Source organism: Copadichromis virginalis, linkage group LG11 (assembly GCF_057382275.1).
Source record: "Copadichromis virginalis isolate Kocher_CV1m ecotype Utaka linkage group LG11, C_Virginalis_male_GT1.1, whole genome shotgun sequence".
NCBI lineage: Eukaryota > Metazoa > Chordata > Actinopteri > Cichliformes > Cichlidae > Copadichromis > Copadichromis virginalis.
In genome coordinates this window covers 22,948,483-22,975,745 of record NC_140628.1, presented here as the reverse complement: position 1 = coordinate 22,975,745, position 27,263 = coordinate 22,948,483, and the positions used below count along the sequence as shown (strand labels likewise).

The following is a 27,263-nucleotide window of genomic DNA, read 5'->3' as shown; positions in this document are numbered from 1 at the left end:
TGACTGAAGTGGCATCATTACTTCCGGATTTTTAACCAAATGTATTTTTTACTTCTTTTTCCCCATCGGTAATCTTTATGCAAAATAACTGAGGAGGGAATATGAGACCCACTGACATTATGAGCACTGAAATCAAAACAATACATTTCAGGAACTCAACTTCCTGATTTTTACAACTCAGTGCCAACTTTAACCACTGCTGTCTAGGTGTGATGATTCAGTCACTCTACTCTTATTTACCAGACAGCATGTCTCATACTCACAGTTTTCTTCCTTTCTTTGTGCTTTTGCTCATCTTTTCCACAGAAGGTAAGTTAGACTTTTTATTTATACTGCTGATCAAAGTGATACAACAGACTCAAATAGCTACTTAGCAGCTATCTGTTTAGCTGTAGCATGTGATGTGTGATGATAGGATATACATTTAACTAGCCATATTAACTACTGTTTGTTGGAAAACATTTTTCAGGCGCTCTCTTTGGATATTATGTGGCTCATTGCCAGTTTACTTCCCCTGACGGCCACGATGCCATGTACGTGGAGCAGTTTTACTTTAATAAGGTGCTAGAAGGCCAATACAACAGCAGTGTGGGGAAAGTAGTCGGTTACACAAAGAACGGAATAAAAGTTGCAGATAAGCTCAACGGTGACCAGGGCTTTATGAAACATGAGGTATGGAAATCAAACCTTTGCAAAAGAAATGTCCCACTGATTTATGATGAGCTCCAGAATTCAGGTAATTTTCACAAAACATCACAGCAATTATCTCAAAACTGTCTCTCTTTCTTTCTGTCTACAAACAAAGTCAAGTTTTGTTTTAATGACTTGTATGTTTCCTCTAGTCGAGCCCTACGTTTGGCTGAGGTCTGTGGATGCAGCAGACAGCAGACATCCAAGCATGCTCGTCTGCAGCGCGTACAACTTTTACCCAAAACAAATCAAACTAACGTGGCTCAGAGACGGAAAGCAGACAACAACTGATGTGACTTCCACTGAGGAGCTGCCAAATGGAAACTGGCTCTACCAGATCCATTCCTACTTGGAGTATACACCCACACCTGAGGAAAAAATCTCATGCATGGTGCAGCATGCAAGCCTCATGAAGCCCCTGATATATGACTGGGGTAAGAGAGTATTTAATGCCACCTGTATCTGAGCTTTAGATTTGAAAATTACACAGTATTTCATTAGTTACTTCATTTTACAGGTTTGCACATCTAAATCAACTCAGTGAGAGCTTAAACATAAAATATAGTTAGCTGATACTAAATACAACTGAACCAAATGCAAATTTTATGCTTTTTGTTTGCGTAAAACAAGAAACTTGTCAGCTTAAGACAAGAGATGTTATAAAAGGTGTTTCATGCTATTTTGGACATGTTATCTTAAAGCAAATTTACTTAATAATAAGTAAATTCCACTTACATTTACTCCAAATGATTTAAATACATTTTTCTACCGGTATTTTCAGTCAAGTCAAATTGATAATCATTCAAATGTGACTTTGCGTTATTCTTGGATCTATACAATCAACATTTTTCAGCATGTATTCAATTTGACATTTTATGAGAAAACATCAACGAGGAATTCACAGAGTAGAAGGCTGATTTTGCCACACATTAAAAACGGCCGAGAGGATTTAGCGACATAGCAGTGATGTGGTTAACACTGTCACCTCACAGCAAGCAGGTTCCTGGTTTGAAACTCCTGGTTGGCCAGGCCTTTCTGTATGCAGTTTCTCCCTGTGCGTGTGTGGGCTTCCTCTAGTTACTCCAGCTTCCTCTTCAAGTCCAAAGACAAGCATGTTACTCTAGGTCAGCTGGTACTTCTAAACTGGCCATCCACATGAGGAAGATTAATAAAATACTGCATGAATGTACAACACATTGTAGTCTAATGCACTTTAGAGTTATTAATAAAGTAAAAGTATTGTCATCTGATTGACTCATGATTCATATATTTGATATATATCAGTCTAAAATATGTAGATGTAATCTGCTGCTGCTGATAAATGTGTTTTCAGAACCATCGCCTGACTCAGGGAGAGATAAGATTGCTGTTGGTGCAGCAGGGCTGCTGCTGGGTTTGGTGTTTTCATTTGCTGGGCTCATTTACTACAAGAAGAAATCCAGTGGTGAGAGATTCTTTCTAATAAACATAAAACAATACTTGTGATAAGATTTAATGATAAAAACGTTGAACCTTTCTGCAGGGCGGGTCATGGTGTCAACAACCGAGGTAGATGTTTATATTTAACAGTTATTTTTCCATCACTTTGAAACAGATGTGGAAACATCTACCAGACTATAATAAATCTCTTTTTCTTTTTTCTGCAGGTTTTATACCCCGATGACACACTTTGAGTCGGAGCAGCCTTTTGGATTTCACTGAGATTTTGGTTCTGATTATGTAAAACGTTGTGGTCGACTTGCTTGTCCTTAAACTGCCGTCTGAGCTTTTCACAGAGGCACAGAGACTCACATCATCCACATTTTCTCCTCACACTGTAAACTTGATCCAAACTCTGAATCACATCAGCTGAGCTTCCACCAGCAAACAGCTGTGTACTGTTTCCTGTCTGCTTCACTTTGGAAAGAAGAATTTAAAAAGTGAATGTAATATGATGTTTTGTTTTTTTTACCTTACTCTACCGCCCTCAAGTGGCCAAAAATCAGTTAATGCAGGTAAACCTTCAGCACATGTCGAAAATGGCAGCTGTAAAGCACTGCGGGGTGAAAACAGGAAATGGGCAGTAAGGGCATAATAATCACTAATCACATGGCAGCATCTTAATGCACTTAGGCATGTAAACATGGTTAAATCAAAAGGGAGACAGGTGATTTAACCAACTTGAGTACTTCAAAAACTATTGATGTACTGAGATTTTTCCAACTGTCTCTGGGGTTTTACAGAGGATGGTCTGAAAAAGAGAAAATATCCAATCAGCGCCAGTTCTTTGGGTTTAAATGTTTTGTAGAGGTTAGAGGTTGAGAACAGAATGGCTTTGGGCTCATAGGAAGGCCTCAGTAACTAAAATAACCACTCGATACAACCGAGGTTTGCAAAACAAAAAGCACTGCAGCAGCAGAAGCCCACACCGAGTACCACACCTGTCAGTTAAGAACAGGAACAGTTCTTACAGGCTCAAAAGTGGACAATAGAAGATTTGAAAACTGCTGCCTGGTCTGATGAGTTGATTTCTGCTGCAAAATTCAGATGGTAGAGTCAGACCGTGGTGTAAAAAACATGAAAGCCTGGATCCACCCTACCTTGTATCAACAGTTCAGCCTGCTGGTGGTGTAACAATGCTTGTGATATTTTTCCAACAGTATAACCATGGTGTACCTTCTGCTGGCTGCTTCCACCAGGATAACACACCATGTCACAAAGCTGAGATCATCTCAAACTGTTTTCTTGAACACAAAATTTAGTTCACTGTCCTCAAATGGCCTCCAAGTGAATAGATGTCAATCCAAAAGAGAACCTTTGGTATGTGGTGGATCAGGAAATTCTCTGAGGCATCTGTGCCATCAAACATTAAAGCAGCTCTGAAGGCGATGTGATACTAGTAAGTTATACCTTATAAAAAGGCTGCTGAGTGAAAAATAATGTGCTTTTTGCAAATAAAACAAGCTGTCCCCAGTTAGAAAATATACAAATAATTCATACATAAATACAAATTTCCTTATTGTAAAAACTTGATACGTTATAGTAGGAAGACTAGCCAACAGGGGCAGTGATACAATGTAATATTCAGCCAGAAAACCAGTCATGTGGATGTTACTTTGATCCTTAATGTAGATTAAACATTGATGCAGAGCATTTACTGTCAGTCAATAACATTCGCTGTTGGCAGTGAATTCTGTCCAGGATGACACACCCTGCCACACCGAAAATATAGTTCGGGAATGATTTGTTTGATGTCTTTGTTCTGAAACAGCAAGTCCAAAAATAAAGAAAAAAATTCAATGAAGAGCTCCAATAAGAATTTCTTTTGCTTTAACTTATTACTATTCACTATAAAACACTGTAAGCTGGTTAAACTTAAAAACGTAACTCTGCTGTTGCTTGGAAATGTTTTCAAGGAAGTAAACTTTTTTAAAAAAGGAACAGACTTTAGGCTAATTGCAGTCAGGTTTGTCAGTAATCACTGGATCAGCTGTTCCATCAAAGTCAACAAAAAACCGACAAAGGCAGAGAAGAAGCAGCCAGAAACCATGACGTAACACTGCAGTGAAAGGAAAGTTCACTACAGATCTCCTTTGGAAATATTTAAGAAAAATGGAAATGCCTCCAGTGTGTCTGAAAGTACACAGGGCATTTTAGTGAGAACATGAGAAATCCACAGGGACCTGTGAACCCTGCAACTGTGGACACTCACTTCATTTATTATACACCATTTCTGCTTTCAGGGTTTTTACTACTTCTGTATACTTAAAAAATTCAAACGTACAGATTTCTGTGGCCTAACGTGGATAAAACCATCATCGTTTCATTATTATTAAATGAGAACCACAATTTAGGAGTATAGGAGACACAGATTTTTCTCTCTAAACTACAAGAGGGAAAGGATTTTATACCCATATGTGTGTGCGCGCATGTGTGTGTGTGTTTATAAGCAAGGTCTTCAGCTTATAGTGCAGTTTTGTTTTCTTTTTTTTGACGGTTCCTCTTTTTTGAGGAAACTAAACATGTGACCCATCTTAGAACAAAAACCTCAGAATGAGCTTCAACAGCAGGATAAGGAAGCCGGAAAGTATTGAAATGTGGAGCAGAACTGCGGTAAAGCCGAAAAGATGGTTTCATAACATCATGTGAATTTCGGAGGCAACTTTTCTGTATGACGGTGAATGCACGAAAGTTATGTAGCTACTGGCAAACGATCTCTCTGAGGTATCTCGCCTGTTCAACCGGTTAGACTGCTGCATTACCATCAGTGGTCATGTGTTAAGAAGGTGTAGCTGGGCTTTATTGTTAACTGACCCTGAAAGAGATCGTAGTTTGCATTTTGTTCAGTTTGGACCAGTGGGGGAATTTCCAATGATGGCCACCTGCAGCTCACACATGAGGCGCTCTGCTCTCGTTATCCTGCTGCTCAACAGCTTCTGCGTCTTCTCTCAAAGTAAGGATGAATTTCTAATTTACTCCTTTACTATAAACTCATACTATTCAATGTATGTTTGAATTTTCTCAATTTGTCTCCTTCTCAAGTCATCTGGTAACTTGAATTTTCTTGTTCACTAATACTACTGTGAGGTTAACAATAACACCCCAGCTTCACTGGCATGTATTTCATCACTGCTCTTCGTGATGCAGTCCTATTTTTCTGTGTAGTATTATATTAGATCATTAACTGCACTGCATGAGGTTAGGATTGTGCTTCCACCTGGGTTCATTCATGCGTTAACCTGCATTACAAGCCGGACACTCTGGAAACACATGATTTGATGTTATGAAATGTGTTACATGTTTCCTTTATTTTCCTTTAGTTTGTTATTTAATACTCCTGTCTTACTCTTTATATTTTATGTACAGTGAAAATAAAGGGCTATTCTGTTCTATTCTGTTCATACTAATACATTTATTGTTATTCTCTTGTTTGCATTTTTTTGTCTTTTTTCTCAGTTTCACATGAAATTACCTATGTCGTGGCCTGCTTTGTTGATGGGAGAACTGAGGCACAGTTTGAATTTGATGCTGAGGAGCTTATGTATACAGATTTCGAAAGACATGAAGTTGTATACACGGTGCCCCGGTATTTTATATTTAACCCAAGTGAAACATTTCAGAATTTGAATGTATATAACAATGCACAAAAAGCCAAGAGAGCATGTCCAGCACTTCTGTCATACTGGACAGTAGAGGAAAAAAATCCACCTGAAGATAAAGGTAAAGGATTTTTATTCTTGTGTTAACTTCATGTTGTAACATTGCTGATAAGATCTGATGATGTTAATTGTGTTTGATCCTACCACAGACCCCCCCGCAAGCATTCTTTACCCTGCAGATGAAGTCGAGCTGGGAGTTGAAAACAGCCTGATCTGCTTTGTGAATTACTTCTATCCACCTGACATCAATGTTACTTGGACCAAAAATGGTCATCCAGTGTCTGAGGGGGTGTTGCTCAGTCGGTATTTTCCCAATAAAGATCAAACCTTCCACCAGTTCTCAACTCTGGTGTTCACTCCAAGCGAGGGCGACATTTACAGCTGCACCGTGGAGCACTCGGCACTGGAGACACCCCAAACAAGAATCTGGGGTAAATATTTGCCCTAATGAATAAAAATAAAATGAAAAGATTTGTTTACTGTAGTCAGTAATTATGTTCTTTTTTTTTCTTCTTCTGCAGAAACAGAAATAATGAAAAGCCATGAAAGTCATGGACTGGATGTTTTCTGTGCAGTGGGCCTGACTCTGGGCCTGCTGGGAGTGGCAACGGGAACATTTTTAATTGTAAAAGGACTTGAAAACAAAAAACAATATCTATCTTAGAGATTCCACACATGAAAATCACACAAATAAACAACAAAACTGGGGCACAAAGTCATGGTTCATTCAATAAACAATTCAACAATTAGGTCAGTCCAAAGGTTTAAAATTGACTGTAATGAAACAGTATCCACTAATCACATCCAGTCTTTATTGTGAGAAGTGTTTCAGATTCACACAGGAAATTCAAAAGGCCATTTGACTTTTTATTTCCTTATTTAAATTGCTGCTGTTTGCTTGGGGTGTTGCAGCACTTTTAGTTAACATGTAGTCATTTTCTGCAGTAGTAGCTCTGCAGTGTAGTGGTTTGCACATTCTTCTAACAAGCAGAAGATCTCTGGTTTGATCCTGGCATGAGACACAAATCCCTTGGGGGTTGTGTCAGGAAGGGCAGAAAAGTTTGCCAAGTAAGAGATATGGAGTTGCTGGCTGTGCTTCAGACACAAAAGCAGTGAGAAGTAGCTTGTTATTATGAATTTTAAATAAAATGTGCTAAAACAGAGTCTCTAGGAGGCAGCAGTAAAATGCAACAAGGTTTTCTCAAGTAGTGAAGACTGGATTAATATGTTTGCATTATATGCACAATAAATATAGTTTGCCATAGCTGGGCAATGAAGCTAATTTTTGTCTGTAACCAAACACCACCTTTATTGTTTATGTAACTTTGATTGTTATTTAATCTTCTTTTCTATACCAGCAAAATAAAGAAATCTTTGTTGAAAAAAATGACTGTTGTCTTTCAGCTCTTTATCTTTGGTTCCAAAACCGGTAAAGCTCTGATGTCCCATTAAATAAACACATCGGCCATTAAAATCAGTATTATTACAAATAAATAAAAACATATTTCCTGATATGCTATAGATATAGATATAAGCTGCTAGCCTGCTAGTGTTCAGATAAATGCAAAACCAATAAGTTTAATAAAATCAAATATAAATCTTTTTAGTAACTTCAGACTGGAGAAATACTTGTTTTGGGTTGTGTTTAGTAATTCAAACAAATCAGGGTTAACTGTGGATATTACATAAAAATTACGGCTTGTCTGTGTTTAAAAAAAGCTTTACTGTCTGCACAAATCTGACAATAGAAGTAAATCATGTCCCACAGAGCACCACGCCTACTAAAAGCCTGCATAACAATACTGTTGCTCAATCTGGCGATTCACTTCCTTCTGCAACAAGATCAGACTTCTTCCTATTTTCATTCGTGATTCCTATTTTTTCACCATGCATATTCGCTGCACTTTACTGCTAACAAGTGTGTTCCTCTTATTTTCAAGAGCAGGTAGGTAACTTCAAGATAATAGCTGTTTATCGGTCTTACAGTAAAAATAAAAAAGACGTTTGATTCATTTGTGTTATTTAGTAAACACAAGCTAACGTTTAAGATTGTCGAACTGGCGCTTGCGTTGTGTGTGAGAAGACAACACACATGAGCATTTCAGCATCAGCTAATTGTTGACTTTGTGTTACAGATGCTTACTTTGGTTACGGTGTGGTCCGTTGCCTGTTTACTTCCAAAGATGATGTTGTTTATCTGGCACAGCTCTACTTTAATAAGGTGCTTCAGGGTCAGTACAACAGCACTTTGGGGAAATATGTCGGCTACACAGAGAAAATGAAAGAAATTGCAGATGAACTCAACAAAAACCAACGTTTCTTAGAACAAGAAAAAAAGAACGAACAGAAGTGCAGAACCAACGTCCCGCTAGTGTTTGATGTGCTTTCAAGACCAGGTGAGCATAGAAAAACTCTGAAACTCTAATGATATTTTAGATTCCAGCAGCCATTGATAGTTACACTTCTTATTTCTGTGATATCAATAAAGCACTAGGTAACAGCTTGGTGCTCTACAGGGACTTTCCCTAAAATGTTTTTTAAGTACGTGAGAAAAAGATTGCTGGTGACTGAATCAGTGACTGAATCCTGTGACTGGTAAGTTTTTGAAAATTACTAACAGTGCTGCGGTGTTTTGCACTGTCGCCTCACAGAAAGAAGGTTCCTAGTTTTAACCCAACCTGTGGATTTGTGTGGAGTTATCATTACCTCCCTGTGTTCAACTTCCTTATACACTCCAAACTGATGAATTACTGATGAATGAAAATCTCTCCTGATTTGTGCGCCATCTCTTTTAAATGTTGAAAGTGAAAACACTTCCATAAAGGAAACAACCCTGCGTGCTTAGTTACTGCTCTTCAGCCCTCTTGATGCATTTTAGGAATTAAGATGTCCCTCTGTTAACCCTGGTCACGAGCAGGAAGACGGATGGACAAATTAGAGAAATGAGAAAACCCTAGACTGAAAGTAAACAGCTCAGAGGACACGAAAGAAAAAGCAGTTCCCGAAATAAAACAGTTAGTCGAAACAACAGAGCTAACAGAATTCATGACCAGGAAACAAGGAGACAAAATGGCGAGGAATATCAGCGAAAATTCGAAAAAACATACCAAAAAACAGACAACCACTGAACAGTCAGGGGTGAGGGAAGAGAGCCAGGACAAAAGACACAATGTGGAAGAGAGCCAGAGATAAACCTGAAGATCTGAAAGCAATGATGCAGCGTAGTTTATTAAATAAGGGAATGTTCCGAGTGAAAAGATCCAGCCCAAATTATAAGCTTAATCAAACAGAGGGTTTTACTGGGAATACTGTTAAATGTTTAATGCCACCTTTCCCACATGATCCAGATTAATGTGGTGGGTGGGGTCTTTTACATTTTGAGAGAATTGAGTCTACTAACAGGTTAAATGCAATTTTGAGACGGTCATTATCAGCATAAACATGGATATTAAAATGACCTACTATAATTATTTTATTAGAGCTGAGGACTAAATTAGAAAGTCTAAGAATTCACCTAGGAACTGTGAGTAAGGGCCATATGAATGATAGTTAACAGCAAATAAAACTGAGTTTTCCGATTAGAGTTTACAATGCTAAGAGTTCTGCTTTCAAATGAAATCTAAGAAGTTGTAAATCTGGATCTATTCAAAGCTTTAGTGGAAGATTGCTGCCACTCCTCCTCTTTGGTCTGTGCTTTGAGGATTCTCACAGTTAGTATTGCTCAGGGGTTTGATTAATTTCAACTATCTGCTGGAACCAAGTCTTTGTAATAGGAGCAAATCAATATGTTTGTCAATTATCAAATAATTTACTCACAGGGGCTTAGAAGACAGAGACCTAATTTTTAATACTACATATTTAACTGTTTACTCTTTAGTGCACTTGAGGGTGCTTTGTTGTGCTTTCTTTGTGAATTTTTTTCATTTAAATCTGATTGGTTTGCTTTGCTTTTTGCCCGACTGGTAACACGCCATCTTCTATCGGAATAGAGGATTACAGGAAAACTGAAGCTCCAGAGAAGGATATAAGGCTCATTACAGAAACTGTGTTATTGCTGCAATGCCTAATCAGTGTTAATTGATGGTATTTAATTTTATACCAAATCGTTCTGACTGTCTGTTCTTTCCACAAGTTGAGCCCACAGTCAAGCTGAGGTTAGCTGAGTCACCAGAAAGTGAACATCCAGGCATGTTGATGTGCAGCGCGTACAACTTTTATCCCAAACAAATCAAACTGACATGGCTGAGGGACGGAAAGGAGGCAACATCTAATGTGACTTCCACTGATGAACTACCCAACGGAAACTGGCTCTACCAGATTCACTCCTACCTGGAGATTATACCCAAACCTGGAGAGAACATTAGTTGCATGGTGGAGCATGCCAGCCTCATGGAGCCCAAATTTTATGACTGGGGTAAGACAGTGAAAGGAAGCTTATTCTTGGACCTCATCCTGGTTTATGATGTTATTAAATAAGACTTATTAAATTCACAGTTTAGAAATGTAATATAGTGATACATGTGTTTTCAGATCCAACATCCGAGGCAGAGAAGAATAAGATTGCTATAGGTGTAGCAGGGCTGCTGCTGGGTTTGGTGTTTGTACTCGGTGGAGCTGTTTTCTACAAGCGGAACACTACAAGTGAGAAACATGACAAACGTGACCTCCTTAATGTCTCTATCTGTAACCTGAGCAATTATATAAGTACATTTAAGGAATAACTTTTACTTGCTCTGTAGGTAACAAGCTGTTCACTCTAACAGTCATTATTTCCACATCTAACTCTACCGCACTTTGTAGCAGCTGCAATTTTAACACATTAACACAAAATTATTGTTATTTAAAACCAATACATTTTAACTCTGTCTTCTTGTTATTATTGTATAGGCCGGATATTGGTGCCAACAAGTTAATCTACCTGTTTGGAGGTACTGTCCGAAGGTGGAATCATCTAAGAAACGATGGCAGCAAATGGAAAAAAGTCAATTTTGAGTTTGCCAACTGGGAAGACACTTATAATTTGTGCATTTAGACTGGAGAATTCAGAAATATTCAGCAAAAAAAGGAAAAAAAACATATGACTTAAGACTTTTGTTTATAAAACATCACAACTAAATTAACAATGTAACTAATGATTTAATTAATTTATTTAGATTTCTCAGAGTGTGGGCTGTAAATGTTCATGTTGACAGAGATGCTGCTGTTTTGAAGGTCTACTTGATTGTGAAATGTTTTATTAATATTACTGAAAATGTTAAAAATATATATCTGGGGCTTGGATAAAAGAGATATATTTTATTAATCTAGTCATTCAGTTATTCTAACAAGCTGATTTATTTATAGACTTAATGTGAAACTGCATCGTGCAATATGTTCTTCATTTTCTTGTTCCAGCTGTTTTAACTTAAAGATTTCATGCTTTTCTTTGTCAAGTGTGAACTGGATACCGTTGGGTTCGTAGGGCCCAGTTGTTCAAAAGCAATGTGGCAGGATAAGGATTATTTGATGTGAAATATCAAAATTAACCTGATCCCAGCAGGGGGCTGAATTTGGTCTGGACTACAAAGGAAAAATGAAACAAAAACTCAAAAGGAAAAGAAAAATAGAACTGGTATACTAAGTTTTTTTCACCACTATTTTTACATTTTGTATTAAGTGGTATATTTATAAAATAAAATATATTACCCTACATAATTGTATTGATGATGCCTTCTTCATAAGTTTTAAATATATAAAATATATGATAAACTGAGTTGTGTGGTGAAGTCATCACGTTAACGTTAACTAAAAAAGGTTATGAATTAAGAATTTTAAAGGTAATCACAGTAGGTAATAGTAAAATCATTAAAAACTTAAATCTATGCATATGATATTAATTTTTGTTGCCATCTGCTGGTCATTTTTTAGTTTAGTAAGTCGGGCCCGTCGCAGTAAAGACAAACAGTGCAGAACATGTGTTGCTGCACAAAAGCAATCAGAGATGTTCGTGTTTGTGAAGCATGGTGGCAGTAGCATCATGGTGTAGTCCGTCTCAACAGCAGAGGCTGAAGTTTTTACAGTAGACACAGCAGTGACCTCAAGGCGCTTTATATGAAAAGCTAAACCATACAATAACACATACAGAGAACAACCCAACAATCATATGACCCCTTATGAGCAAGCACTTTTGGGGATAGTGGGAAGAAAGAACTCCCTTTTGTCAGGAAGAAACCTCCAACAGAACCAGGCTCAGGAAGGGGCAGCCATCTGCTGCGACCAGGGTGAGGGGAGGAAGACAGGACAAAAGACATTAATTAATCAGTCAATCAATCAATTCAATGCATCATGGGAATCCCCCTAGCAGTCTACACCGGATCCAGGCCTAACTATATGCTTGGCAACAAGGAAAGTTTTAAACCTAATCTTAAAAGCATAGATAGTATCTGTCTCCCGAATACAAACTATTGGAAATATTGGAGATATTGGAAACTGATTCCAAATATCAGAGGCCTGAAAGCTAAAAGCTCTGCCTCACACTCTACTTTTAAATACTCTAGGAACCACAAGCAAGCCCGCAGTCCGAGAGTGAAATGTGGGTTCATTAAGATAAGATGGGGCCTGATTATTTAAGACCTTGTATGTGAGGAGCAGTATTTTGAATTAAATTCTGGATTTAACAGGGAGCCAATGAAGGGAAGCCAATACAGGAGAAATATGCTCTCTCTTTCTCGTACTGCAGCATTTTGGATTAACAGAAGGTTTTTCAGGGAGTTTTTAGGGTATCCTGATAATCCGGTTGTTCAGTCTGACGTCACTAGCCGTGTCTGGGTCTAAACTCCGCTGCAGGTCCATATATCAAACGATCACTATGGCATTACTGAGAGTTGAAAAACTGTCTAAAGTCTTTCATCTTTAATAAAATGATCAGTGTTCTGCTCTACCAGGTGTAACAATTGAGTTTAACATCCAGGCATCCATGAAAACGGAATTTATGACATTTAACGGAGTTAGAAGTTAGCAGGGAGTTAGCTCGCTAGCTTCTATCTAAATACAATATAGCATGTCCTGACTGCGGGGTTTTGGAAACAAATTAAAACGTACAGCTCTGTTATCACTTCCAGCATAAATGAAGACAGAAAACTAAACAGCAGTGACGTTTGTAGGGTTACTGAAGTTGGGCTAGCTGGTATATAATGATGTGCTACGTGACCGCTAGCAACACAGCTATGTTAGCATAATATAAACAAGCTAACTTTTTTCCCACTCGATAAAAGTTAACGTGAGTGTTCTCGGTGGTCAGGAACAAATGTAATCGCATGGCAGGATGCTGTAAAAGGACCAAACTTCAGCCAGGAGAACAACTGAGATAATCCATCCTCAATACGAGGTTAGTCATTCATGGGCTGGGCTGTAGTTACATCCTAAGGTTTTAAAAACTGAGCTTAAATAAATGATTAGCGGTAATAAAAGCCGAGGGAGGTCAACAGGGATCACTGACTGTTTTAGGAGCTTTTTGAGATCAAATAGAAGAAAATACAAAACATTAAACATGTTAACAACACAAAAGCCATATTAAACGCAGACTACTTTAGACCCGGAAGTAGGATTCGTCGCGTCATCACTGAACAACCGGATAACGATTACAGTAGTCCAGCCTAGAAGTAATAAATGCATGAACTAGTTTTTCAGCATCACTCTGAGACAGGATATTTCTAATTTTAGAGATGTTGTGCAAATGGAACAAAGCAGTCCTACATATTTTTTAATACGTGCACTGAAGGACATTTCCTGGTCTAAAATGACTCCAAGGTTCCTCACAGTGTAACTGGAGGCCAAGGTAATGCCATCAAGTGTAAGAATCTGGTTAGATACCATATTTCTAAGATTTTCAGGGCAGAGTATAATAACCTTGGTTTTATCTGAAATTAGAAACAGAAAATTAGAGGTCATCCAGATCTTTTTGTCTTTAAGATATTCCTGCAGTTTAACTAATTGGTGTGTGTTTCCTGGCTTCATGGATAGATAAAGCTGGGTGTCATCCACATAGCAGTGAAAATGTATGCTATGCCTTCTGATAGAGCTACCTAAAGGGAAGCATGTATAATGTAAAGACAATTGGTCCCAGCACGGAAACCTGTGGAACTCCATAATTACTCTCAGTGTGTGAAGAAGACTCTCCATTTACATGAATAAACTGGAGTGCATTAGATATGATACAACACTATCACAGCACTATCTGTAATACCTACAGCATGCTCTAATCGCTGTAATAGAATATTATGGTCTAGCAGAACGAGCACAGAGATGAGTCCACTGTCAGAGCGCCATAAGATCATTTGTCACCTTCACTAAAGTTGTTTCTGTACTGAACTGTAAATGCCAGGTGGATGCTTCTCACCTGGCATTGACAACTGAGATAAACAGTGAACTGACAGCCTTTCAGAGATAGCAAAAAAGCTCTGGGGTGAATCTGGTCCAGAGTCACTTTCATATCTGAATACACTCACTACAGGTGGTAGGTGGCCAGAGTTTTTGAAGTGACTCTGGGATTAAAACATAAAGTACTGAAAACTATCTAACTGACCATTACTTGATTGCATTTGTTTTTTGTTTTTTTTTAAACAGTAGTGGAAATACGTTGGTCAGCTGCAGCTGTTGTGGGGGGCATTCTAAATTTTGTGTTTTTGATCTCTTGCCTGACTAAAACATGTTTGTCCTACATTGGCCACTATAGTTAGGATAAGAAAGCAGAACTGACAGCTATCTGCTGACATCTAGTGGTTCCCGCTTGTTACACATTGTGTAAATTTACAGACCTCACAGTACCATATTATTTTAACAAAAGGCCCATTGCTCTCAGACTGCAGGAAAACAGCTTCATCAATTCAGTCATCTGATCTCAACCCAACAGAGCATGCTTTTTAGATTAGATTAGATAAAGCTATTAATCCCTCGGGTGGGTTCCTCCAGGAAATTCTGTATAATTGTAGTAGAATTTTAGTTTTTGAAGACAAGACTTAAGGCAGAGAGACCCCCAAGCAAGCAATACTGAGAACAGCTACAGTAAAGGCCTGGATGAGCATCTCAAATGAAAGAAAATCCATTTGGTGTCTATTGATTCTAGACTTCAGGCCTTTACTGACTGCAAAGGAATCATCCAAGTACTAAAAACTAATCTTATATTTAAACGGATGTTAGTTTTTCTAGTTATCGTTTATCTAGTTGAATTAAATCTCACTGTATGCTCTTCAATAACACAGTAAGAGAGCTGAGTCCTGTTGTAAGTGTCACAGAAATGGCTTATGTATAAAGAAGTTTAATAGATGGTTCCAGCAGTTAAAATGTTCTTGCTTGTACGTTTCTGTGGCCAATATTGTAAGGGTGTGTTTATCTTGTCAGAAAGAACAAGTTTTGTTACACCGCTATTATCGCGAGGTTTGGGCGTGATAGTATAGGCTGTGAGCCCACGTTTAATAATCACGCTAAGGAGTCCAGCGAGCTATCTGCAAAGGCCTGGTTAGTCTACCAGCGGTACAAGGTATTTGTCATTTGCCATAACTGTATTGTGATATTGTAAAAATTTGTAATGTATGGTGTTCTAATTATTTTATGTTTTAATTTAGAATGCACAAGACTGTAAAGCTATTCTTCTAGGACCTCCGAAGTGGCAGGCGGCCACGAGGTAATTTTCGTTGTTAAAGCACAAGTGTTAATTTTGATAGACTGAAGCGCTTAAAGTCTTTGTGTTTTATGTTTGTAGTTTTCACGGCGTTCAATAAATGCAGCGAAGCGCCCGTCTTGAAGAAGCCGTGCCTGTGTTGTCATTTCGGAGTTACACCTGTTGCAAAAATATTTACAACCTTACAACCAGAATATTACCAGACAGACAGAGCCAGTAAGGTAGCTGCGAGGACACCTTTTGGTAAGAAGCTGGGCCTGCAGAGGCAGTGTGATGCTTTGTAATATTCTGCTAAGAAACCTTGAGTACCAATCTTCTTATTGATATTACTCACGTAGGCACAGTTAATTTTTTTGCTTTAGCTTATCATCAGACTCTTTAAAAACCAATCTGGTTTAACCCGAACAACTTAAATTCCTTCACTAAGTGGTTTTAGTGAAGTAAAAAGAGACTTGTCAAAGCATTTAATGTGTTGTTGTTAAAACAAACTCCGTAACATGCCAGCAAAGGCAGAAAAGAAGAAGCCATAAACTATGAGGTAAACAGTGCAGTTTGGTAAACAGTGATTCAAATCTTCTTTGCAGATGTTTATGAGGATGTTTCAAAGTATTTTGTGCATTTTAGTGAGAAGGACTGGATGTAACTTCTTTCGTTACCAAAGTAAATCCACAGGGACCTGCGAACCCTGCAGCTGTGATTGCAACACCTTGGTCCTGACACACCAACTTCTGCTTTTTGGGTTTCTGCTACTTGTGTGTAGTCATTCTTATCACACGTGTTACAAGGAAGTTAGAAAGTTTTGGACTAAAACTGTGGTAAAAACCGAGGAATGTGGTGTATTACGCATAGCCTTGTGTAATTTCTCATATTTCTGGCTGATGATGCAAGAACTGTTTATGTAATTACTGACAAATTCAGAATGTCTCCGTTACAGGAAGGAACCTAGGAAGTAAGGTGTGATCAGTCTGTTATTTTCATTGACCAGACAGAGATTAAATGTGTGGCCTTGAATTGGACAATGTTGAATTTCCTGACAATGGCCACTCACACATGAAGCGCCCTGTGGTCATAATAATCAATCTAAGAATGAGTTCCTGACATTCCTTCAAACTTCACCTTTCAATGGGCGTCTTTTGATGTTTCTCTAGACAACCAAATACCCGAGAGTTAAACAGAACAACCTTGTTCGTCTAATTTTCTATTGACATAAATTTATATATTTATTATTTAAGTTTTTATTCTCAGTTGCAATAGTGACCTGTTTTGACAATGATATAAGTTAAGTAAATTCAAGGCTGAAGAGCTTTTTTAATGTTGATTATAAAAGACACGGGGTTGTATACACAGTGCCCACCTATCTTATGATTAACCCAAGTCAAATATCTGGAGATCTGAGAACACAGAAAACAAATGTGTTATACATTACAGAAAAATCCACTGGAGGAAAAAGGTACATGAGTTTTACTGCTGTTTACTTCATTTATCTTTGATGTAACATAACTGGTAAGATATGATGGATCTTAGTTGTTTTTAAACCCACCACAGACCCCCTGAGAGCATCCTCTGTCTTGCTGAAGAAGTTGAGCTGGGGGTTGAAAATAGCCTGATCGGCTTTGTGAATCATTTCAACCCACCTTCCATCAATTTCAGCTAAACCAAAAACGGCCATCCAGTGTCTGAGAGGGTGTCGCTCAGTCGGTATGTTCCCAATAAAGATCAAACCTTCCACCAGTTCTCAACTCTGACGTTTAGCCTGAGCGAGGGCGACATTTACAGCTGCACCGTGGAGCACTGGAGAGACCCTAAACAGGAATCTGGGGTAAATATTTAGTCTTATGAATAAAGCAAAAATAAAAAGACGTTTTTACTTCTGTCAGTAATGACAATATTGCAGGTATTCAGGTTAATGTAAAACCGATGAGTTTTATAAGTTCCAAAAAAATGTTTTTTTTTATATTCTTTTATTGCCAAAGGACTTAAAAGAAACTAATATCTCAATCTATTATAGGCATGAAACTACAAATACACACAATTCGCTGCACAATATTAAGATACAAATATCAGACCTGCAGCAGTAATTTTTCTTCAGGTTATTTTAAACTGAAAGAGGGCGTTACTGCTAAGAATTTACTCCAACTTGAAATACATAACACCATATGCTAGAGTTCTGATTTTGGAACTAAATTCCTTGTTTGCACTGTAATAAATTGCCATAGCGGGGAAATGAAGCAAATTTTGAATACTAATTCATCTCAAGCACAGTTCTTTCTTTTATCGCTTACAAAAACCTTCTTTTTTCTTTCCATGATGAAGGCACCACTGCTTGGATATCAAACAGATGTGTTACGGCCTTCCTGTATGGTTTCAAAAACAGTTTAAACCAGCTTCAGGTGAAATTTTACACAAGTTTTTACAGTCTGCACAAATCCAGCAGTTAGGGTGAAAATAAATCACACCACATACATACACAGAGCACCACGCCTACTCTTTAAAAAGTTTATTGTTACTCAAGCTGCAGATTCACTTCCTTATGCGAGAAGATCAGATTGATTGCTACTTTCATTCGTGATTTCGTGTTCGTCACCATGCACACTCACAACTTTGTGATACTGCCACATGTGCTCTTGATATTTTCAACAGCGGGTAAGTAACTTTAATATATAAACTGTATTGTTTGTGTTACAACAATACAACAATGATATCATTAGAGAAATAAAAATACAAGCAAACCTTAAACTGGTGCTTTTGTTGTGTGTGAGAAGATAAAAAAAACATGAGCATTTCCATATTGGCTAATTGTTGACTTTGTGTTACAGATGCTTACTTTGGTTACGGTGTGATCCGTTGCCTGTTTACTTCTAAAGATGATGTTGTTTATCTGGCGCAAGTCTACTTGAATAAGATGCTTCTGGGCCAGTACAACAGCACTTTGGGGAAATATGTCGGCTACACAAAGAAAACTAAAGAAATTGCAGACAATCTCAATAAAAACAAAGGTTTCCTGGAACATGAGAAAAAGAACAAAGAGAAGTGCAGAACCAACATCCCACTCGTGTTGGACATTCTTTCAAGACCAGGTGAGCACAGCTGAAACTAATGATGTTTTAGGGTTCAGCAGCCTGCTCACTCTGGGGTCTCTTTAGAAACAACTTGATGCTTTAGAGCAGCTTTTCTGAAAACGTTTTAAGAACTTTATGAGGGAATGATTGCAGGAATCTGTTCATCAAGTGGGCTGAAAGAAGTGTTCAGATCATTTCCTTAGTGAAAAGCATTCATGTATCATCGTCGAAACACCTGCAATGTTTTTTTTTAGAATCAGGACAACATACGCGGCAAAATGCAGCTCCTGAAACTCTTCATCTGTTCCACTGTTACACATGTCTGACTGTAGTCTAAATAATTACAGAAACTTAGTGTTATTAGTCCAGTATCAGTGTATTAACTGATGATATTTCATTTTATATTAAATAGCTCTGTCTGTTCTTTCCTCCAGTGAAGCCCATTGTCAGGCTGAGGTTAGTTGAGTCAGCAGATAGCAAACATCCAGGCTTGTTCATGTGCAGCGCGTACAACTTTTATCCCAAACAAATCAAACTGACGTGGCTGAAGGACGGAAAGGAGGCAACATCTAATGTGACTTCCACTGATGAACTACCCAACGGAAACTGGCTCTACCAGATTCACTCCTACATCGAGATTTCATCGAAACCTGGAGAGAAAATCAGCTGCATGGTGGAGCATGCCAGCCTCACAGAGCCCAAGGTTTATGACTGGGGTAAGAGAGTGATTGGAGGAGAGTTTATCAGTAGAACTCATATTGGTGTTATCCTTCTAAAATAAGACATATTATATAAGTGTGTATATCTAACACAGTGATAAATGTGTTTTTAGTGCCAATAACTGAAGCAGGGAAGAATAAGATTGCTGTTGGTGCAGCAGGGCTGCTGCTGGCTTTGGTGTTTCCAATTATTGGAGTTATTTTCTACAAGAGGAAGGCCACATGTGAGACACATAAACAAAAAAAACCTCAAACAACAAAATCTGAAACTGTAAGTTGGGTAATTGCATTAGTTAATGAAAGCAGTGTGCTGATTATTCCCCATTTCACTCTAGCAGTCATTATTCCCACTTCTAACTCTGTCACGGTTACCGTAGCAGTTGCAGTTTTTACTTTAACGTTTTAACACATTAACACAAAATGTCTGCAATCTAAAATGAACAAATTTCAACTCTGTTGTTTTTTATTTATTCTACAGGCCGATCTAAATAGTGGGAAAAATGAGGTTTAAGGTGGATTAAATGCCCTGCAACAGACTGGTGACCTCTCCAGGTCACCCACCTCTCACCCTGTGACACCTGGGCTCCAGCCCCACCACCACCACCCTGAAGTAGTTAAGTGATGGAAGGATGGAGATTAAATCAGACTTTTACACTCAGATTGAAATACATAAAATTATTTATGATATATATATATATCATAAATAATTTTATTATATATATATATATATATATATATATATATATATATATATATATATATATATATATATATATATATATATATATATATACAGCAGAGTTCTGTTTACAAACAGAACTCCGCTGAGTTATCTGTGCTAATTTTTCTCTCTCAATTCATATATCGACATTCCCACAGGTTTCAAAGCTGAATTTAGAGAAATCTGCGAGAAGTCTGATTTATCTACTTTATCTTCATTCTAAAAACCTGAAATCATTTATCATTTATGAAGCTCAGCAGTTTTTGTTTTTCCATTTTCTTTCCTGTGGTAAACAAAGCTATGTGCCTCTCTCCTGCTCTCCTGTGGGTATTTTTGGTAATCTATGGGTTAAAGAAGCCCTCAGTACTGTCTTATAGATGAGACTGCTGGCCATGCTGATTAGTTGTTTAAGTACAGAAGATAGGATGGCAACTCCTAAAGGCTCAAACAAAAGCAACAGGCTTTGTTTTGTCCCATCTTCCTGTGCTTTACTTGCCCTTTTTATCTTCTCTTTCTTCGAAACCTCGAGCAGAACCAGGCTCAGGGAAGCCCCACGATGAGCTGATGGGCTTCCCTGAGCCTGGTTCTGCTGAACGTTTCTTTCTGTTAATAGTGTCACGGTCCTGGGTCTGTGACTCAGTGTGTGTGTTTTCTGGTTTAATTTATATTCTTTGAATTAGTTTTAATCATGTTTCAGTTTCCTTGTTCTTCCTAGTTTAATCATTTGTATTTCTAATTCTTAGGTTCTTGTTCATTTAGCCTGTTCTCTTTTGTGCTCTGGTTGTCTTGGTCTCATCTGTGTTCTCCCCAGTTCGTCATCCTTTTCACCCTCTCTGTGTTTCCTTTTTTATTTTGACAGTCTCCCATCCTGTGTTCAGTGTGTTGCCGTGTTGATGGTTTGGGACAGCTGTGTTGGGGGACAGCTGTGTTGCTGTTCAGTGTGTTCAGTTTTTCTTCCCCTGTGTCTCATTGTGTCTGATTACTTCCAGCTGTGATCCCTCCTGTTTCCCATCCTCTAATTGTCTTCTGTGTATTTATGTCCTCTGTCGTCCTCTGCTTGTTGTTGTGTTGTCCCACATCGCTGTGTTTCCTCTGTGCTTCTCGGATTCCTTGTAATTCCTAGTTTCCAGTTTTAGGTTTTTGTTTCCTTGTATTTAGTGTTTGAATTTTACAGCAAATAAAATCTTTTCTTTATCCCTCTGTGTTATGAGTCCTGGGTTTGGGTCCTACTCCTGCCTACCACACAGCGCTACCTTGACAAAAAGGGAGCTTTTCCTTCCTGCCATCAAAAAGTGCGTGCTGGTAGGGTGTTGTTTGATTGTTGAGGTTTTCTCCAGAATACTGAACGGCCTTTACCTTACAATATAAAGCACCTTGAAGCGACTGTTGTGATTTGGCACTATATAAATAAGAGAGAATTGAATTACTGTGTTAATATGGTCTGCAGGGTTTTAGGGTTATAAATACATCAGGGAGTTGCATTCAGAGATTCACAGCTAGGATCATATTTCTAAAGGTCTTAGGAAGGCCAACAAATGGGAGCATGTGAATACTTCATTCATTATTATTTCAATTTGCTGGAATAATAGTCACTTTCTTGCAGCAAATTTTATATTATTAATCTCTAAATCTCTAAATCTCTAATTTGACAAAAAAAAAATTCATAAAACAAGTATTAAAAACATCAGTAACACAAAATTTTATTGGTGGTGATCCAAAGACGCTAAACTGAAAGACCGACAAAGGGGATGAGCAGGCTCTATTTCATAATTAAGCTGAGATCTTTGATATGAGTTTTCTGAGATTTTCTGTTCCTCTGTTGTGGTGAGTGCGGTGTACTTTACTGTGGTCTGCTGGGGGAGCAGCGTCAGAGCTGATAGACCCAACAGACTGAATAAACTGATCAGGAAAGTCGGCTCTGTGATCGGCTGATCACTCAACAAACCGTTATCGATCACGGATAATCACAGATACATCTTTCACATTTTTCACATGTAGTAACTTGTGGTATCAAATATCACAACAGCCTGAGAGCAACACATCTGTCCATGGAGGTATCAACTGTTCTCACATGTTAACAATTTATTTTAACCCTACACCCTTATTTATTTAGTTCTCTCTGTTTGGACTGAATAGAGTCCCACGTATCCACATAATTCACATCCACATAACCACACAACTCATTCTTACACACGGACACACACACCAACTTTAATTAAATATGAAACATGTAGTATTGCATTGTATTCTAATGAGTTACATAATATTCTGCTAATTTAAGTTTAAGTACTGTAGCTAATCTAACTGCTGTAACAGAGGAGTTTCATAGCCCTGTGATAAATAAATATTCTATCTTAGTGTCAGAAGTGTTGTCTCTAAACGCAGTATATATCTATAATCTGTTGTCTGTGGACGCAGATATATCAGTATATATCTTTATTTGCTCGAAGCTTCTGTCCAAAGTGCGCTCTAGTGCGTCACATGTCTGTAAGACAGCACAGAGGGCTTCAGGACCCACAGTCCCCTGATGCGCCTGCGCTCTGTCAAACGATGAGCCGCTTCGGGTTTTATTTTATTTTTCTCTTCTTGTTGATTAAATGTCCGAGTCTGATTCTCTTCCTATGTTTCGCCATTTATGTTTACATCCACTACCGGACGCGATAAAAAAAAAAAAAAGAAGTGGAGGGAGAAATAAAGACGGAAAGTGATGAGGGCTGCAGATAAACAACAAACAGCGTCACGGCTCTCTCGTCCTTGTCATTGCGTGACAGGACTGTGCTGTTCCCGTTCCGGAGGTCGAGTCGAGAAGCATCACCAAAACACCGGAGCGGTTACGTTACCGAGCGGCGATAAGACGCAGGAGATGCTTGATAAGAGCCTCATATAAGCTCAGATAGGGAACCAGGCGGAGGGTTTGTGAAGGAAATCTCCTCATGAGCACCAGAGAAGGAGCCACACCAGCGGGTAAGGCTGATAGAAGTCCCTGTCTACACTGTTTGCTTAGCTCGATGGAGACTTTCTGTCTTTTTTTTTTTTTTTTAAACTACTGTATTCTTCTAGTTCACTTTATTCTGCTCCACCTTAACAGGTGACGTTAAATAAATACACGGGAGTAGGTCTGGCTTTATTGGGAGGATATCATGAAGAGGTCTGAGGATCCTTCCCCCAAAAGTTTGTGCATCTAACACCCGATCTCCTCAATTCTGGTGAATTTTATTATAGAGCATTTGTATCATGTTCGGAGAAGTACCCTTCTTAACCTTTAACAAATCTGTATTTATTTATAAAACTATTTGTTTCCTTTATATTTCATGTAGTTAACAAAAAAAATTTCAACAATTTTTATGCTAACCCCCCCCCCCCCCTTTTCTTTTTAGCTTAATTGGCCACCCTTGTCTGTTCCTTAACATTGTATTTGTTTCATTATTGCTAAAAATATGCTTTAAGCTATTTAAACGTGTTTAAATACGATATTTAAATATAAAAACTGTAACTGTCATAAATAATTATCAAATAATTTTCAACAAAAAATCCAAGTGTATAATGTTGAAATAGAGCTTCCTAGTATCCCCTGCTACACCAATGTTCCAATTCCTGTAAAAACTATACAAAGTTGCCAGGAAAGTAGATTAAGACAGAGAAATCCATGATAGAAGCACTAAATTTTTTCTAACACATATATGCATCGCTGTTGTAAGATAAACTTAGGCAATCTTCTCAGCTGTGTAACTGAAACTCAGGATTAGTTAGCAAAAATATTGCTAAAAACCAAACAACACTATCCAGGGGCTCAGAACTTTGTTCATTTTCTGGAATATATATTCTCATATCAAACCACCTCCTCCTTTTATCCTGCTGCAAACTGAGAACACTGTGTGCCTGAGATAATTACTTTTACCACATATTTCATGGTTTTTAAATTAAATAGACCCACCGTTGACGGAGGCATTTCTCACTGAGCAATGTTATGAGTTCTAAATATACGACACCTTTGCACTTAGTCCTATACTCAAGGACTGTACTTAAGGACACATTTGAACTATTTGTATATTTTCATGCCAAACTGCTTTGGACTTCTGCTCCTCTGTCCATTTATCTGGCAGCTTTATTTTCGCAGTTGACATTTTCAACAACAGAGAAATGTTCGCCTTTCTTGGGTCATCCTGTACTTGTCAAGTCTTTGGTTCTGCCTGTTTTAGATGTCATTTTTGTTCGCTTGTGATGTTTATGTGGACTGACTTTTTGCTTTGCCTTGCCTTTTGGACTTTGTTTCATGGACTAAGGCTCATTGTTTGTTTAATCCTGCCTGCCTTCTGAGTCTGAATGAGGATTTTTAACCTCCACACTGTGAATGCTCCAGACCAGCAAACTGAAAACCTTTTGCTTTTATAGAAGTGCTCATGCTTGCTGATGATCAGTTAATTAAGTACATTTGATGAGCAGGACCTGGCTGCTACTTACACTCTTAATTTCTATGGAAGCATTAAGCGTCCAATTCGTTTGTCAAACTTTCTTTCTCTAATGACTGCATATCTAAGGTTTAATAAGTCACATTTTGTTTTTTTGTTGTTCTCCATAGTTCTCCTCTGACAACACATAGGAGTGACCCTGCCGTTTGCACTGATGGGTCTGAGTCTGTCACGTTGGTTTTGCAGCAGGACAGCCGACAGGCCTCCCTTTTCGTCATCAGCATTCCTCCCACTGGCCGTCCCAACCTCCTCTCGCCTTGCAGTTACGCTGAACTCCCCTCCAGTTTCCCCAGGAGACAGTCGTTCACACTGGAGCACAGTCCACCGTTCTCTTCACTTCCTGCTGTCCCCCTGCAAACAGGAAGCGACCCGCTCACCCGCTGAGCTTAGCAGCGATGGCGTGAGGGCGGAGATAGGAGTGAAGAGTGGACTTCATGTCTGGGAGGTGGTGTGGAGGCCCGAACACAGAGGGACTCATGCCGTCGTGGGCATTTCGAGGCAGGACTGTCCCCTGCAGTCTTCAGGGTACAATGTGCTGGTGGGGGCAGATTCACAGTCCTGGGGATGGGAGCTCAAAACCAATCAGCTCTGGCATGGTGGGCAAACTCTGAAGCTTTACCCAGAAAATGGGAGTAAGAGGTGTCACTCTGAGATGGCAGCTGATTCAAAGTCACAGTCCTCCTCTTCATCAAGTGCAAAGATGGCACAAACACCTCTCCTCATTCCTGAGCGTGTCCTGCTGGTTCTGGATGCCGATGCCGGGACTCTGGGTTTTGTTGTCAATGGCAGCTTCCTTGGCGTAGCTTTTAAGGACCTCCCTCGAGATGTGGAGCTGTTCCCAACAGTGAGCAGTGTGAGAGGAGGAGCCTGCATTCGACTGCGCTACATGAATGGTTCTACACGTGAGTGCCTCATTTATTTATTTGTCTTTGTACGCAGAAATATTAAGATAAAACACAGCCTTATACTAAACTATGTTGTTTCTGGCTTGTTCTCAGGAGATCCTCCATCCCTCATGGCTTTATGCGGACTGTCGATTCGTCAGAATTTAGGACGGAAAAGGTTAAAACATATGGACAAATTGCCTCTACCCCCTTTTCTCCAGCGCTGCCTGGCTTCCAGTCATTAATCTTCCACGCAAACTGACAAGATGGATATTTTTATCAATTACTGCAGTTTACCAAGGATCCATTCCCTTTTCTATGAAATACTGACGTAAATTCTGTAAATCTTACATTATATGCACTAGTATAATTATTTTTTATCTTATTTATTACAAATGTGTATGTTTATAGATGTTTTGTAATATTTTTAAAAGAAATTTGGGGGATTTAGAGGCAGTTCTGTGTGGTACAGGTCTGGTTTCTTCTTTTGTGTATCTAATAAATGAGCTGTTTCAAGTGATTTTTATTCTTTTCCTGTCCTTTCACAAACCACAATGTTTGGTTTTGACAATAAAGCTCAGATCCAATAAGGAATATAAAATTATTTGTATGGAAATACTGATGTAATGTTTTCAACCAGCATAAGAAGCCAAGTACAGAGGCAGGATAGATATATACTTACATTTGTTTATGTGACTGAAAGCCTGTCTCATATACAGGTGTACTCATATTATTCCTGTATACTGTAACATGCCCATACTTCCACACATTTGTTTGTAGTTGTAATTTAGGTTATTTTGTGACATTAGCAATAATACACCCTCTTTAATTCTAAGGTTTTATCAATCAGGACATACCAGATTCTAATATTATTTAAATATGACCTTAAAAACAACAGCACATAAGATTTTATAACATGTCATTACGTAACAAAAACTAGACCACAATGCAGAAGCAGTGTATGAAAAACTAAGCACAGCCCACGATTCAGTTGCTTATAAAACCACCTTTAGCAGCAATAACTTGAAGTAATGGTTTTCTATATTACTTCATCAGTCTCTCGCATCATTCTGGAGGAATGTGGGAACTTACAGCGTTGCATCACAGCTCAGCTCCCCTAAGGTCCCAGCACAGAATTTGAATCAGGTTTCTAATTGTGCTGTCATAAACATTACCATTTAACATGCGGAGGCATGTAGAGTTTGAAAGGTAGCTCTTGGGTTTTTTGATCTGATCTTGGGGTTAATTTCCTGGGAAATCAAGTCCTGTGAAGATTGGCAACTACTTTCAGTGTTTTCCATTTGTGAATTATCTTCCTCACTATAGAATAATGGAGTTTAGATTGTTTGGAAATGACTTTATAAACCGCCCCACATTGATAGGCAGCACCAGTTGCTTCTTTAAGATGATTGCTGATGTTTTTCCTCCTTGATATTGTGTTAACACACACTGTAACGCTGGATGCCAACAAACTGTCAAAAGTTAAGCTTTTATAGAGGTTCTCACACTTACTGATGATCAGTTAATCAGTCACCTGGCTGCTTTGTACTTATTTTTTCACACACTTCTTTATTTTGCCTTCGTTTTTGTTGAATAAATAATCACACAGTGTGATGTGTTGTGTGTTGTTGCTCACCTGCTAAGAACCAGATGCTCCCTCTGCAGGTGGCAGACAAATTACTTGAAGTTTGCTAATCCTGTTGATCGATGCTTGCATGCAGGACATGTTTAAATCCTTCATACAGGCACCTCCTCTCCATCGACGTAATCCACAAAAAAGTCGTGTTTGGAGTCCTACCAGGAGTGGATGCAGTAATCCCATCAGCTGTACACTCCAACCATCAACCACCCCACACCTATGCTACATAGAGGACAGATAGCTAGACAGACAAACAGAAAGGTTTCATATGTTGAAAGAGCTTTCT

General features: G+C 38.5%; 6 protein-coding genes across 7 annotated transcripts in view; 5 read left to right on the top strand and 1 right to left on the bottom strand.

Moving 5' to 3' along the window:
* Nucleotides 1-27,263, bottom strand: part of fam171a1 (family with sequence similarity 171 member A1) — a 66,156-nt gene extending 38,893 nt beyond the window's left edge. For both annotated transcript variants that reach the window (XM_085473793.1, XM_085473794.1), the window contains exon 1: nucleotides 26,975-27,263. The gene's annotated coding sequence lies outside the window, so the exon portion shown is untranslated. The remainder of the gene's footprint in view (nucleotides 1-26,974) is intronic.
* On the top strand, nucleotides 193-3,975 carry LOC146698600 (rano class II histocompatibility antigen, A beta chain-like). The gene is made up of 6 exons (XM_085473787.1): nucleotides 193-309; nucleotides 470-736; nucleotides 843-1,124; nucleotides 2,024-2,134; nucleotides 2,213-2,238; nucleotides 2,337-3,975. Exons 1-6 carry the CDS (start codon nucleotides 213-215, stop codon nucleotides 2,361-2,363), a joined length of 810 nt encoding a protein of 269 aa, XP_085329913.1. The 5' UTR covers nucleotides 193-212; the 3' UTR covers nucleotides 2,364-3,975.
* On the top strand, nucleotides 4,854-7,209 carry LOC146698599 (H-2 class II histocompatibility antigen, A-U alpha chain-like). Its single transcript, XM_085473786.1, has 4 exons — nucleotides 4,854-5,122; nucleotides 5,626-5,889; nucleotides 5,978-6,259; nucleotides 6,350-7,209. The coding sequence occupies exons 1-4, from the start codon at nucleotides 5,041-5,043 to the stop codon at nucleotides 6,490-6,492; spliced, it is 771 nt and encodes a 256-aa protein (XP_085329912.1). The 5' UTR covers nucleotides 4,854-5,040; the 3' UTR covers nucleotides 6,493-7,209.
* On the top strand, nucleotides 7,665-11,297 carry LOC146698598 (H-2 class II histocompatibility antigen, E-S beta chain-like). Its single transcript, XM_085473788.1, has 5 exons — nucleotides 7,665-7,773; nucleotides 7,964-8,224; nucleotides 9,961-10,242; nucleotides 10,359-10,469; nucleotides 10,716-11,297. The coding sequence occupies exons 1-5, from the start codon at nucleotides 7,716-7,718 to the stop codon at nucleotides 10,739-10,741; spliced, it is 738 nt and encodes a 245-aa protein (XP_085329914.1). The 5' UTR covers nucleotides 7,665-7,715; the 3' UTR covers nucleotides 10,742-11,297.
* LOC146698597 (HLA class II histocompatibility antigen, DQ beta 2 chain-like) lies at nucleotides 18,327-19,887 on the top strand. The gene is made up of 4 exons (XM_085473791.1): nucleotides 18,327-18,563; nucleotides 18,980-19,261; nucleotides 19,378-19,535; nucleotides 19,743-19,887. Exons 1-4 carry the CDS (start codon nucleotides 18,389-18,391, stop codon nucleotides 19,773-19,775), a joined length of 648 nt encoding a protein of 215 aa, XP_085329917.1. The 5' UTR covers nucleotides 18,327-18,388; the 3' UTR covers nucleotides 19,776-19,887.
* Nucleotides 22,508-25,858, top strand: LOC146698596 (SPRY domain-containing SOCS box protein 1). Its single transcript, XM_085473785.1, has 3 exons — nucleotides 22,508-22,949; nucleotides 24,565-25,356; nucleotides 25,453-25,858. Exons 2-3 carry the CDS (start codon nucleotides 24,609-24,611, stop codon nucleotides 25,581-25,583), a joined length of 879 nt encoding a protein of 292 aa, XP_085329911.1. The 5' UTR covers nucleotides 22,508-22,949; nucleotides 24,565-24,608; the 3' UTR covers nucleotides 25,584-25,858.